The following is a 13,171-nucleotide window of genomic DNA, read 5'->3' as shown; positions in this document are numbered from 1 at the left end:
TATGAGAAACTAAAAGGCAACAGTTCCGTTTCATGTGTTCAAATCTATTAAAAAGGAACAAAAAGAGTAGGAGTATGTTTAAGTAAGTAGTAATCAATGAGTAGAAACTAGTTCTATGACACTCCGCAGACGATTCTCAGTGAATCCAGAGTTTAAAATGTTTTATTTTGTATTTAATTACTGTGTATTCAGACTAAGCAGTCTTTTCTACAATACATATTTTAAATTTTTGCTTGGAGAACATCAAAGCATCAGCAGAACTATTTGTAAGCCGCCCTCTCACTTTAACTCTAGCGATCCAACTCACCGATCTGGGTTGTCTGATGCACAAACAGAGTCAATCAGGCCAACGTCAAGAGTCCCCTGAAGGTGGAGTGAAAAAGAATTTAACGCCAGCACTATTACTTCATGTTAGCAATCACAAAGTGACCAAACTCATTACATTTTGCAATCTTTTTCATTACAGTTACTTTACAGTAAAAGCTATAAAATAAATCCCTCATGGGATATTGAATAACAGAGGAGTAACGGAGGGATAACTTAAAAACACATAAAAAGTTATCAGTATCACATGCTTAGAAACTGACCACAGCATTTTTGGGGTTGGCCTGTTCATGGGACATCTCCATCAGCTGCTCAGGAGTGCACACACGCACTTTCCTGAGGACATTGAACCACCCACTGCACAGAGAGACAGAGGTTGTCATACATCAGTCTACTCAGATATGCTAAGTACTAAGCAGCAACGTGTTGCTGTTTTCTACAAAGTGACTTAAGTCTCAGCGGCACCTTGCATCCTCTGGTGACTCCGCGAACACCTGATAGGTCCTCTCATCTGTCACGATGTTCAGAGCGTTCTCCTTTTCGTGATTGTCCATGATCTCCCTGCGCACACACGAGCACGATTGACAATGGAGCTGTTTTTGCAGAAAACAAAGAAGTGGCACAAATGACGAGTATGTTTTCTCTGAATCTTACTTTGCAGCCCGGATGTCGATGGTTCCCTTCAGCTTCTCCTCGCTGTCGTTCTCGTAGTACATCAGCTTGTTGTCCCTCAGTACAAACCAGCGCATCTTCCAGTTTCTGAGGTAAAAATGAGACACAGTAAAAAATAAAGGCCAAGATAACACACTCTAGACATTAGAAAGGTTTGTTTGACTGGACCATAAATGATATGTGCCCATGTTGAACTCAGTTTCTATTTGAATTGATACCTGACATTAGAAACATGTTTCTTAGGGCGATAGTAACTCTTCACAATATCTATATTAGTGCAGTATACTGTACTTATAGTAATCAGCTTTTATTTGATGTTACACTTTTCTTTTCTATCACTCAAAACAATCCCTGCTGAGTTTCGTCCTCTCATTCTTTTAACTCGTAAAAGATTACATTCAAAAGCGTCTTCTTACCTAATAAGTAGCTCACAAATTTTTACTCTAAAAACATTTTAAATGACAAGAGATCAACTTCTCAAAAATAGATCATCAAATAACACAAAGTAAAATATAAAGAAAGTCATAGTACATCAGCTTGAGAGGAGCATTGTAGTTTTCCAGTTCTGCAGAGGGTTTAAAGCTTCAAGTTAGACAAATACCCCAAATACTTTGAAAAGTGAATCCAAGATATACTGTATTCACCTGCTCATTCACATTTAATAAACCGATGCAATTTAAGCCACTGAAAATGTCTTTCCAACATGCAACCACTACTTAAACTGTTAAATTTATCAACATGTTAGGGTTAGGGTCAGGTCTTCACTTCCAGCAGAGATGAGGTTTCATGTTTGTAAGCATGCAGGCTTCACTCAGTAACAACTACAACAACCTCCGTGAGAGAGTGGAGAGGCCTCCTCCTTTCTTGTAGAGCCAGCCGGACTTCAGAGACTCTTGTTTGGACCGGAACCACATGAAGGTTTCGTCTTTTAACACGCACCAACGCCTCCTCCACGGGATCATCAGCCCAGCTGAGGGACGAGGACACGAAAGGTCAAATTTAAAAGGTTTTTTATTTCAGAATAAAAGCACCGAAACCGCATATGTTACATTCTCACCTTTCATGTAGAGGTAGCCATGGAAATATGGTGGTCCATTTCCGTTAAGCAAAGTCACTCTGCCGTTTGTCACTTCTTCATCCGTGTCCATCATCCCATCATGCTCATCGTCACTGTCTGCATACTGGAACAGCAGACAACAATATTGATTCATTATCATTTTATATGATAAATAATGACAAAATAGTGTTACATTTTCTTTTTATCACAATACTGTGTAAAAAGTTTAAAAAACATAAATCTTCTCTGCAGAGCCGCTCATACATGTCTGCGTGCACGCGTGTGGGGATGCGTGTGAGTGTGTGTCCTCACAGAGTCGGAGCTGCCTCTGTAGGACTCGATGCTGGCGTTGGTGCAGGTCGACTTCCTCGGGTGCTCCTCGTCCGCCACTGCAGCGCTCCCGCGGTTGCTCCCGGACACGGAGCCGTCGTCTCCGGCAGTGACGGAGCCTTCCTCCTCCTCCTGGTCATAATCTGATTCGGTGTCGGCCGGCATGCTGTAGATCGGCTCCTCGCCGTCCCCCAGGCTCTCCACCATGCTCACCTTCCTCTCCGGCTCCCCCTTGGCTGCCTCCTTCTTCTCCTCCTCTCCTGAAGGAGGTGGGGGTGGTGGCAGTGGAGGAGGTGAAAGGACACCTGAGTCATCTCCAGGTGGAGGGAGGGGAGGAGGGGGAGGAATTCCAGTGGCAGGTACACCGTCTGTGGCCAGAGGAGGTGGAGGAGGTGGTGCGGGAGGCACTGTCCCCTCAGCAAAGGCGGGTGGGGGAGGAGGGAGGTGAACAAATATGTCCTGATCCAAAGGAGCATCCGTCTCAGCAGGAGGAGGAAAGTCTGGGAGAGGGATGCACTCCTCCTCAGCATGGAAGCCCTCATCTACCTCCTCCTCTTTGGAGGCACCTCTAGATGCACTTGCCCCTTTGGGAGATTTCACCTTGGCAGCAGGCTTACCTCCCGCTGCTACCAGCTCAGGATCCACGCCTCCAAAGCTCAGGAGGTCGATAAGCTCTGTGGCCTTGCGAGACGCCTCCTTCTTCATCCGCTTGAGCTCAGCGTCCCGGCGCAGCTGCAGCTCCTGTTTGGACGACTCGCACAGCTGCGAGACCTCATCTTCTCTTTTCTTCTGCAAGCGCTCGATCTCCCTCTCCAACTGCAGGATCTCCTCCATCTGCCGGGCCTCCTCCTGGAGCGGAGAAGAGAGAGGCAAGGGTTATTAAGCATCAAATGTTCTGAAAATCAGAGGAATCCTAAAAGAAAGAAAGAATATGAAAAAAACTGCACTGGGCTGAAGATTTAACACTTGCCTCTGCTGACGTTGCTTTCGCCTCAGCTCCTTCGCTCTCTTCCTCCTGCTGCCCTTCACCAAGTGATTTCTTATCTACTTCCTCTTTATCCCTTTGCTCTACCTCACTCTTCTTGTCAATCTCCTCTCTGAGTTTACGAACACGGGAACGCGCCACCTGACCTCGTCTGTGCTTCTGCAGCACCAGAACTGCCTTACGCTGCTTCACGTAACGCCTGCGTTGGATGTGCTTTCGGAAGTGTTTCTGGAGGGTGACGACACCAGCACGTACACGCTTGAAGTACTTCCTGAGGACAAAATAGTCAAACAAATAAGTTGCAGCATCGCAAGAGCATCAACTTTGTTTTTTAAATGTTTAATTTGCTACATACTTGGCAGAGAAAGTGAGAAGGTGGGCTCGGATTAGCATAGCAGCTTGGCTGCGGACTTCATCCCTGTCTTTCTCTAAACGCTGCTCCAGAGCCTCTTTCATAAACACCTACAGGTAAAGGTAAAGTGTCAGATATAATGGTCAGATGTACAGAAAACTTTTCTGGTGTGTGCTATCAATGGTTCCTGGAGTCTGGAAGAGGTGTTGCCAAAGGCTACCAAAATGTTACCTTGGTCTTGCCTAACTGCCACTCTTTCTTGGTCTTGTCGTATTTAAGAAGAAGGTCTGTACTCCTTTTTTTATCATCTCCAGCTGCTGGTACTTTTTCTTTCATAATGATCTTATACCTGTCAGGCAGAAAAAGACAAAGAGAAGAAAGATTGCAGAGAAATAACAACAGGCAATTCCTCAAAAGCTAACAAATTAAATGAGTCACAAATATCAAAGTGAGATTACGATGAAATTCATATTTCAAGATATGTACCGAGAGAAAAAGTCTTTGAAAGTTCTGCGGACGGGGAACCCCGCACGACGAATCTTCACAGTCTCCAGCATCCCAGAATACCTGAGCTGGTTCAGGACGACCTCCGGGCTAAACACATTTGGATTCTGCATGTAGAATTAAAAAAAAAGAAGCTTAAGATGCAATCATGCTCTGAGACAGTTAATGTGAGCTTAAGAACCGGTGTGAGACAGAAGCAGAATGACCTTCTCCATGTTGGGTTTAATGCAACGAATGAAGAAAGGGTTGGAAACACTCAGAGTTGCCATTAGAGCATGGAGGGAGTCCTGAGGAGAGAAAGAGAAGAGAGGAAGTGTTAGCACTCTCCTCCATTAAGTATTTACAAGTGCTTCCACGTCTTTTAGTATCAGTGTATGTAAATTGCATTTATCACTCACCCTGAACTGGGAGCTCACAGTAGGTTTGCGTCTGGCTGTTCCCATCTTCTCCTCGTTGTTCCTGCTGCCGACCTTCTCAAACAGGTCGTAGATGAAGTCCAGTCTGTTAAGCAACAGAAAGTTTGTACGTATGATAAGTTATGTCCAAGAAAATTATGTTGATCAAAACAACCGGTGTTCAAAACTCCTAGAAATCAACTATAGCTTGACTTTTGTCCCTGGATAAAAAAAATAAAGACATTTTTTGAGTTGTAATTACTCTTTGCCTATACTCTTTATATGAATCACATTATATAACTATCAGGTGAAGACAATATTGAATTAGTTTTCACAATTTCAAAGGATAAAACTGGATAATCTTAAAATGTATTTAACTTTCAAAAGCATTTTTTAAATGAAGTGACTTAAATGAAGTTATTAGTTCAGTCAATCTCTGACCTCTTACAGTCCCGATTTACTAATCATCTAGTGTTTCTGAATGTCCGACCTGCTGTCCTTGAGCATGTTGAGGATGTCGTCTCTGAAGGTGTCTCTGTTCTTCCCCAGGATTCCTTTGACATCATACAACACCTGACAGAAACAGGTTCAGCATAAATTTCAAAGACACACAACAACATATTCCATGTGTCGACTTATACTTGCATATAACTCACCTCCCCTGCATAATGTTTAATACCAAACTGATGATCAGCGAGTCTGGGCTTGACATAGTAAGGGTTTGTCTGCAGCAAACAAGAAAAGACCACAAAATATACATATATATAATGTGACGTTTAACAGGAGCACTGCAGCTGAACGTTGTTGTGAGTTGATATGAAGTGCATGAGCAAATGTGAAAGTAACACACCGAGTGTCTGCTGTGCAGCTTCTCCAGCAGAGTGAAGTCTGTTCCTTTGGGGAATCGACTCTCTTCGTTCACTAGTGCCAACAAGCCCAGTTTCTAAGAGAGATGGAGGAAAAAGCGCTGTGTTATTGTGTCATCTTTATGAAATCAGCACCACTAAAGATAAAACGTCAGTCCAATTAGATTTTTAGATCAGTTTCTTGAATGCAACTGAGGAAGCTATAGGCAGCACTTTTTTAAACCCACTTCATCCCAGCTCTATATCAGAAAAGCCTGTTAAGTTGAGCACTGCAACATGGTATGTTATTCTGGGTCACATGTCCAGGAGGGATTTGGAAGATTTTAAAAAACACGGCACCTTCTCTCATTACTACTGTACACGATATGCAAAAGCAATTTCTTACCTTCTCTATAAGGTCAAGACACTCTGCATTGTCCATCCAGTCTATGGCATCCCACTGAACACCCTCCCTGTGGAGAACAAACCCAAACAATCATGCATGAAAACATTTGCTGCACATACCTAGGCCCTTTATCGCATGTCGAAATGAGAAGAGTACAGGCCTATCTCTGCAACTACAAGATCTATATGAATAATCTTAATATCTATATAAAAGTAGATGTAGAAGTGCACCTGTTGTACTCTAGCTGCTCCAGAGAGAAGATGTGCTTATTGAAGTACTCCTGAAGCTTCTCGTTGGCATAGTTGATGTTAAACTGCTCAAACCGATTCACCTGGAAGACAGATGGAAAACATCTTACATACAGATCTGGTCCGCATAACAAGTCCATGTTGATGAGTGAGGCCCCTGCACTCATAGTAAAACACGCAGAAGATTCGCCTGGATCTCAAATGAAAGCTCAGAGTTCTGACCTCAAAGTTCTCAAAGCCGAAGATGTCGAGGATGCCGATGGATTTGAAGTTTTCCTTCCCTTTGATTTTCTGATTGATTTTGAGGATGATCCAAGAAAAGCACTGGGAGTATAATGCCATGGCAACAGAGTCCCGGGAATCCACAGCCTGCAACGATGAGAAGGAAAGCCCCGAGGGATTGTTAGGATAGGTGTCAGGAAGAGGCAGAGATCCATCTATAGAGGGAGGATAAATGTGCACACGTGTGTGCAACTATATGTGCATATACAGTATATACCTGCTCTATAGTGAGTGGGGAGCATATTTCCTCTCCTCTGAGTATTATGGATCGCTGAGTCAGGACTTCAGACAGCTGGAAGGCGTCCAGGCCCAGCAGCTCACTGACATTACTGATCACTGGAAACATACACAAAGTTGTGTTATACTTGTCTTATCCATCTCGGTTTTATTTTTGTTTAGTGACTTTACATGACGCAGTCACTGACCTTGCTTAGTGGTGATCTGGGCTCCTCCTGCAGTCATGAACTCTATGTTTCCCAGCTGTAGGACTCCTGACAGCAGTTTGAACATGTCTCTGATCTCCTCCTCTGTGAACTCTAACACCTTCAGCGCCTCCTACACAAGAGAAGCACACGACAGAGATAAGGCACTGCCAGGAGATGAGGCGCTTGGATTATAAACATTAATACTCAATGACAGGGAGTATTACCGTACAGATGTTTGATAAAAACATGTCAACATTTACTGTAAACCTCAAGGACCAAAGCTAAATACTTCCAACTTTTATTGTCAGTATATCTTCAAGAACGCTTGCAGAACAAAGTCTAAGAAAAGGAAAAACAACCTCCCTTGCAGAGTTTGAGACCATTTTTGCCTCCAGAGAAATGTTCTGTGACAAATGTTTATTTTTGGTACTCCAGTTTGAAGAATATTTGAGTAATGTAGACAAACTGACCATAACGCTGTTAAACAGTTCTTTGTCATTCAGGCTCTTGTCCTTCAGACATCCTGATTGGCTGAGGTAGTGAAAAGATTCCGCAGGGTCCTCCAGGAAGTAGAGGCCTAGTGGAGAAAATTTAGTGTCAGTGTGATAGTGGGAGAGATGCACAATTTTATCTTTAACTTCCTTTTATATTAAAAAAAAAGTGAAATTATACAAAGACTCCTCCGTTGATTAGATTGTTATCTGTGTTATCCTGGCTAAGTGCATTTCCTTTAGTTTACGTTTATCTTCAAAATGCCAATTTGATTCATAAATCATATTGAGGTTTCATTGGAAAAATGTCTACGTTGTTCCTACCTTTATGCTCTTTGTTAGCTCCCGCCAACAGAGCGTAGAAGATGTGGTAGTTCCGTTCTCCAGGGTTTTGTCGCACCACACGGTTCTACAGCAAAAATCAATGCAGCAAAGCCTTAATTATCATTTCATTATGATTCACTATGCATGACAGACAGGTTAGTAGTTATGTGTTTAAACTTGACAAGGCTGCAGCCTTAGACACAGATCCAGAAGTAGTTACCTTTTCCAGTAAATCTGAAGGGAAGAAAGTCAAGGACACAATAATGAAAGCTGAACCACCTTGTCACTGGTCTTTATATATAATCTCCTAATACACTGGGGCCTCTGTCCATTTAGCAGAATATACTAAACATCTAAGAAGAAAGATAATACAACACGTCTTATTTTATTTTGAATAAAATGAAGGATACAGTCGATGACGCAGCCTCCCTGGATGTTGCCACACTCAGAGAAGTGAAGCTGGATGAACTTCCCAAAGCGACTGGAGTTGTTGTTGTAAACAGTCTTTGCGTTACCGAACGCTTCCATGATGGGACTGCAGGGAAAACAAAAAACCTGAAGTTAGTGTAATTTGTTATTTCTGCATTCATCTGTGCTTGACATTTAGAATATAGGAAACAAACCACGTGCAGCAGAGGATGGTCCCTCAACAGCTGCATTTATCATTTCTTATCTAGAAAAAATTTGACTCGTGACATGCTCTTTTTCGGAAATTCTCTGCTTCATATCAATATTATTAAACACATTCCAGTACAAACAATGCGTTCTCAGCTCTGCCACAGTTTGTGGGCTTGCGCAGGGGCAGTTTTCAGAGCTGCAGACTTGAGACTTGGGGCTTTGACTCCCTAAAGACTTGACCTGACTTGAGACCTGAAGTAAACTTATTCGAGACTCAAGCTATGACCTGGTCTTGTCCCAACGTGTGTCTTCTTCACTTCATGTACCTGCTCTGTACGATGGCCTGCTCCACACGTGTGGTTTTCTCTGATTGAGGAGTCCCGGCTGATTTCTGGCTCATCACCGACAGGAACTGCAGCAACAGTTTAGTGCTCTCCGTCTTCCCAGCGCCTGATTCACCACTGGAGAACACACGCACGCACGCACGCACGCACGCACGCACGCACGCACACACACACACACACACAATTTTAATTAAATTTACTGTGACCTTCTCTGACATTTCTATATCTCATCTAATCAGGTCCGGCTGTGTAATTGATATTGAGGTTGGATACGTTCATTCTCCCCCAGTCTATCTCAATCAGGATACCAAGTGAGACAAAGACTGAGTGAAAATTGAAAGCACGATAAGATGTCCGTCCGACTCTACTACTCGAACTAATCAGTTAGCATTATAATTGAATTAATAGCTTTAATACTATATTACCAGTATGACCTCACCTGATGAGGACACACTGGCTGTCGTGGCGTTTCCAGATGCAGCTGTAGCATTCATTGGCCACGGCAAAGATGTGTGGTGGCAGCTCCCCTATATGGTGCTTGGAGTAAAGGTCCACCCTCTCTGGGTCATACAGACCTGGAATCTGCTTGTAGGGGTTGACGGCAGCCAGGATGCTGCCGATGTTAGTCTGAAACCAGACAAGATGCGACAATTCAGATTCTGACTTTTTTTAGCCTTTAATTGTATATCAGATTATTTCTCTCAGATGTCAGTTTCAAATATTCAGATATAAAACATGTACCCAGTTTCAAACTCTGAAACACGTGTCAAATATTAAAGCAGTCTTGTGTCTATATTAATCTGGATTGGAGGATAAGAGAAAAACAACAAATCGAGTGACAGATATTTATTAGAGAGCGGAGATCAAATGAATAAGAAGATGGGGGAGGAAGAGCAGATTTCCATTTTGAATTATTTTTGCTGTAACAATCACCTTTTTCTATCTAGAAATGGGAAAAAAAATGCTCTGCAGAGCTGAGGTCAGCATCCCCTCCATCGTGTCATATTACCCTGTCTGTGCATCACATAATTGTGGACACCATACAGTATATGAATGCATGAACACACTGTGACACAGAAGGATAAAATTCTCATGATCAGCTTATGGGAAATCAGTCTATGAACAATATTTCATCATCTAGATTGGGTCACGCCCAGGGAGGCTGTTATTGGTCTGTCGTCTTGTAATCCTCAGGTTTCCATGGCTTTTCAACTGCCTGACTTCCATCATAACCGCCATCAAAATCTACACGTTTTGTTTGTTCTTCTCAATATTGATTTTTACAAGTGCAAAGATAATTGTCTTTTCTAGTTATTTGTGGTCATGGTTGAGGACTTTTGTGGGCATCAGCTAATGCTTCCATTCATTGCAGACAGATAAACACGAACAAATTCCTACAGCAGTTCATTTCTCTAGTGATTATGAGTCAATTATGGGTTCTGAGAGGGACTGCAGATCATTTTGGTGCTATAATATATCACATTTATACCGCATACTGTACGTATGCCTGTACACAAACAGGAATTATGTACTTATTCCTGTTTTTTAGTGCGTTGTCATGCAGTTCATCTACACTGCTAAAATCTACATGGAAAACTGTACAATTGTACATTGAAAACTGGGAACCACAACAACATGAAGTCAAAGATTTTTTCACAGAAATGTCATCATCTGTAAACAACTGGGATAAGTCATTTAAGTAGTATTTGATAATCTCTTATATGAAATTTTAAATTGTAGTTCAGTTTGCATATTTTAACAATAAACTGCTGCACAACTGTAACACTGACATATATGGTTCACTTACATAGATGTTATCCTTCTTGTAGCGCTGGTACAAGTTGTGCATGATGGCGGCCTCGTGCAGCTCGGCCAGCGCTGACATGTCCTCCACTCCATCGATGCTGGACTGGTGCATAGCGTACACCTGCTCCCTGGTAACCTCGGCCTGCTGCAAGTACAACACCTGGGACACAACAAGACAAACATATACAGTCACGTACAAACACTTTATATAAATATTATTTCATATACAGATACGTGGTTATTTCTAAAAAACTCCAAAGACAATAAGAGTGGACAGCATATTACAGGATAATATTAGTCGACTTTAGTCTAAGGGAGTAGGTTGTCATTTTGGGTCAAACGATGGATAAAACTGTCCGGTAAATACTAAGCTGCAGATCTGCAACCAGTTAGCTCATGTTAGCACTATTTGGGGTGAGGAGGACGACAGTGTTTTGCAACATGAAGAAAATCCACATGATGAGAATACAGAGCTTCTCCCCAGACTTCCAACTCATCTATGTCATTAAATCGCCATGGCAACTAGAGAGTAGTCTGGGACAAGACGGGTGGGGAACCTGGATGTGAGGGTACGGAGGAGAAGAAGAAAAAGAAAAAAAGACTTCGAAGAAAAGAGATGACAGGAGATAATTGAGATTGTGTTACAGCACAAAAGTTGTTTATTTATTCAAGCAAAATCTATTTTGCTAAGACGAAAAAACACGTCCTTTGCAATACTGGTTTGTCAGTGTGTCATCTCAGTTTCAGCGCCTGTGTGTGTGGGTGTGTGTGTGTGTGTGTGCGTGTGTGCGTGTGTGTGTGTGTTGCTGTAACAGATGTGTTGGAAGTCTGTTGAGAGTGGCAGAGGGGCACGCTGCGGGCGCTCACACATCCGGTTCTTTAATAAATCTATTTCACTCCAGTAACACTGACTACTACTGCACAGAGCTGCTGCGTGCAGACAGAGGTCCCAGGGCGAAAAAAAACAACTTAGAGCGCTATTATCGTTTCTATCATTACCAACTGTCTGCATATAAAATGTTGTTTATCGACTCTACATTGAAACCCGTGTGCTATATTTGACAGAATATACTGATATATTTATTTCTGGGTTTTTTTTTACATTTCCAACAGAAAAAAAAACATGTGGCAGAACAAATCTGGACAAAATAAGACCAGACAATAATATAGTTAAATGGACTGTATTTATATATCTTATTGACCACTCAAAGCACTTTACAAGACAAGTCACATACACACCTTCACACGCATTCATACAGCACTGCTATTCACTGCACTTTTTTCTGTCACGTTCGTACACATTCAAACACAGCAGAAAGAGCCGTCAGAGGCAATTTAGGGTTAAGTGTCCTGCCCAAGGCATGCGGACTAGAGGAAGCTGGGATTGAACTGCCAACTTTCGGGTAAGTGAACAACCTCCTGAGTCACAGCCGCCCTTTACTATAGGTCTTTCTTAAATTAAGTATTTGCCATGATTTTACAAGAGAAGATGAGGACAGGATAATAATTTGTCCAATATGCTGTTCATCTCTTATCTTAAAACCACAGATATATATCACTAATTCTGATGTTCCCTTCAGCTCTGTGTTTCAGCATCTTTCAGTTCAGTGTTTTGGGTTGTCTGTCCTGCTATGTTACTGTTCTGATTCATTTTCATTAAATCTCATGGTGTCATTTTTTACCACAGGCAGCTGTTTTTAGTAAATAAGCTCTAATACCTCATGGCTACACATGCAGAGGCGATTTGATATTGACTTTATTACAAGTACAGTTGGGTGTATTCCAGTATCTGTGAGAAAGAGAGACGACGGCAAGTCTCTCAAATCATATCAGAGTCCATTAGCTTCTCTCAGCCCTCTCCCTTTTAATAACTCACCCTATTACATCCCTCTCTCTCCCAATCTCGCTCTCTGTCTTGATTTTTCTTTTTCAACTCTGCTTTTCTTCATGTCTCAAACATTCTTTCATCTCTCTGTTCACTGCTGTCCTTCATCCCTTCCCCCTCTCTGTCATTTGCTTCTCTTTTCTCTCTGTTCTCTCGATCCCTTCCATCCAACTCTTCATTAATTTACTCCCCTCTCTTCTACCTTCCCCGCACTGTATTTCAACCTCCCACAACTTTCTTTTTCTTCTTTTTTCTTTCTTTACTTTCATTGCCATTTGCTTTAACCTCCACACTGTATTTCCAATTAATCCCCTCATCCTGTTTTTTCCCCCTGATCCTTTTAATGCACATGGTTCCCAGAGTGCTCTCTCACACAGATTCAGATGAATTACACCCACACACACACCTACACACACACCCACACACACGAGCGCAGAGGCTGAATACAATGTATGCCAAGTAAACTGATTTATACATGACACAAAACATGTTGAGTGTCCCTCCTAAATACTATTCATCCAGAGATGTTCTCTCTGAAAAAGGCCTGGACATTTTCACTGCAACATGAAAGCAAATAAAAATGTGTGGTTCTACTGTCTGGGTTTTAAAATAGCTTCTAATGCCAAAGCTGCTTTCAAATATAAAGGCTTCTCAACAGCAGATGAAGCAAAAAATAATTCAGGAAACCCCAAAAACAAATAATTCAGAGGAAAAGACGCTGTGAGAAGAGAAAGTATGTCAGTGAGTGAAATAAAATGGAGCTAAAGGTAGAAAAAAAAGGTTTTTGTCTTCTCTTTTCATTGGCTTCTGGTGAGTTATAACACATATTTTGTGCACGGCTTCTAAGTGCACATTAACACACAAATATGACACATAAA

General features: G+C 42.0%; 1 protein-coding gene across 5 annotated transcripts in view; it reads right to left on the bottom strand.

Annotated features, from left to right (window-relative positions):
• myo10l1 (myosin X, like 1) overlaps positions 1-13,171 on the bottom strand; it is a 39,820-nt gene that overhangs the window by 8,303 nt on the left and 18,346 nt on the right. For 2 of the 5 annotated variants that reach the window (XM_035609999.2, XM_035610004.2), the window contains 28 exons: positions 10,410-10,568; positions 9,042-9,229; positions 8,585-8,719; positions 8,051-8,175; positions 7,861-7,874; positions 7,641-7,725; positions 7,296-7,402; positions 6,826-6,955; positions 6,618-6,736; positions 6,341-6,487; positions 6,101-6,201; positions 5,871-5,937; positions 5,470-5,562; positions 5,276-5,344; positions 5,110-5,192; positions 4,623-4,725; positions 4,431-4,511; positions 4,207-4,331; positions 3,952-4,069; positions 3,724-3,830; positions 3,354-3,639; positions 2,318-3,232; positions 2,054-2,177; positions 1,825-1,966; positions 979-1,083; positions 790-885; positions 588-681; positions 308-363 (listed from right to left, as the gene is read on the bottom strand). In XM_035609999.2, coding sequence (XP_035465892.2) covers positions 308-363; positions 588-681; positions 790-885; positions 979-1,083; positions 1,825-1,966; positions 2,054-2,177; positions 2,318-3,232; positions 3,354-3,639; positions 3,724-3,830; positions 3,952-4,069; positions 4,207-4,331; positions 4,431-4,511; positions 4,623-4,725; positions 5,110-5,192; positions 5,276-5,344; positions 5,470-5,562; positions 5,871-5,937; positions 6,101-6,201; positions 6,341-6,487; positions 6,618-6,736; positions 6,826-6,955; positions 7,296-7,402; positions 7,641-7,725; positions 7,861-7,874; positions 8,051-8,175; positions 8,585-8,719; positions 9,042-9,229; positions 10,410-10,568 — 3,974 coding nt within the window. The remainder of the gene's footprint in view (positions 1-307; positions 364-587; positions 682-789; positions 886-978; positions 1,084-1,824; positions 1,967-2,053; positions 2,178-2,317; positions 3,233-3,353; positions 3,640-3,723; positions 3,831-3,951; positions 4,070-4,206; positions 4,332-4,430; positions 4,512-4,622; positions 4,726-5,109; positions 5,193-5,275; positions 5,345-5,469; positions 5,563-5,870; positions 5,938-6,100; positions 6,202-6,340; positions 6,488-6,617; positions 6,737-6,825; positions 6,956-7,295; positions 7,403-7,640; positions 7,726-7,860; positions 7,875-8,050; positions 8,176-8,584; positions 8,720-9,041; positions 9,230-10,409; positions 10,569-13,171) is intronic. The other 3 variants (XM_035610000.2, XM_035610001.2, XM_035610003.2) reach the window with 3 other exon arrangements.

This window comes from Scophthalmus maximus, chromosome 15, assembly GCF_022379125.1.
Source record: "Scophthalmus maximus strain ysfricsl-2021 chromosome 15, ASM2237912v1, whole genome shotgun sequence".
Lineage (NCBI taxonomy): Eukaryota > Metazoa > Chordata > Actinopteri > Pleuronectiformes > Scophthalmidae > Scophthalmus > Scophthalmus maximus.
The sequence above is the reverse complement of the archived record's forward strand: the minus strand, read 5'-3'. Positions and strand labels throughout refer to the sequence as shown.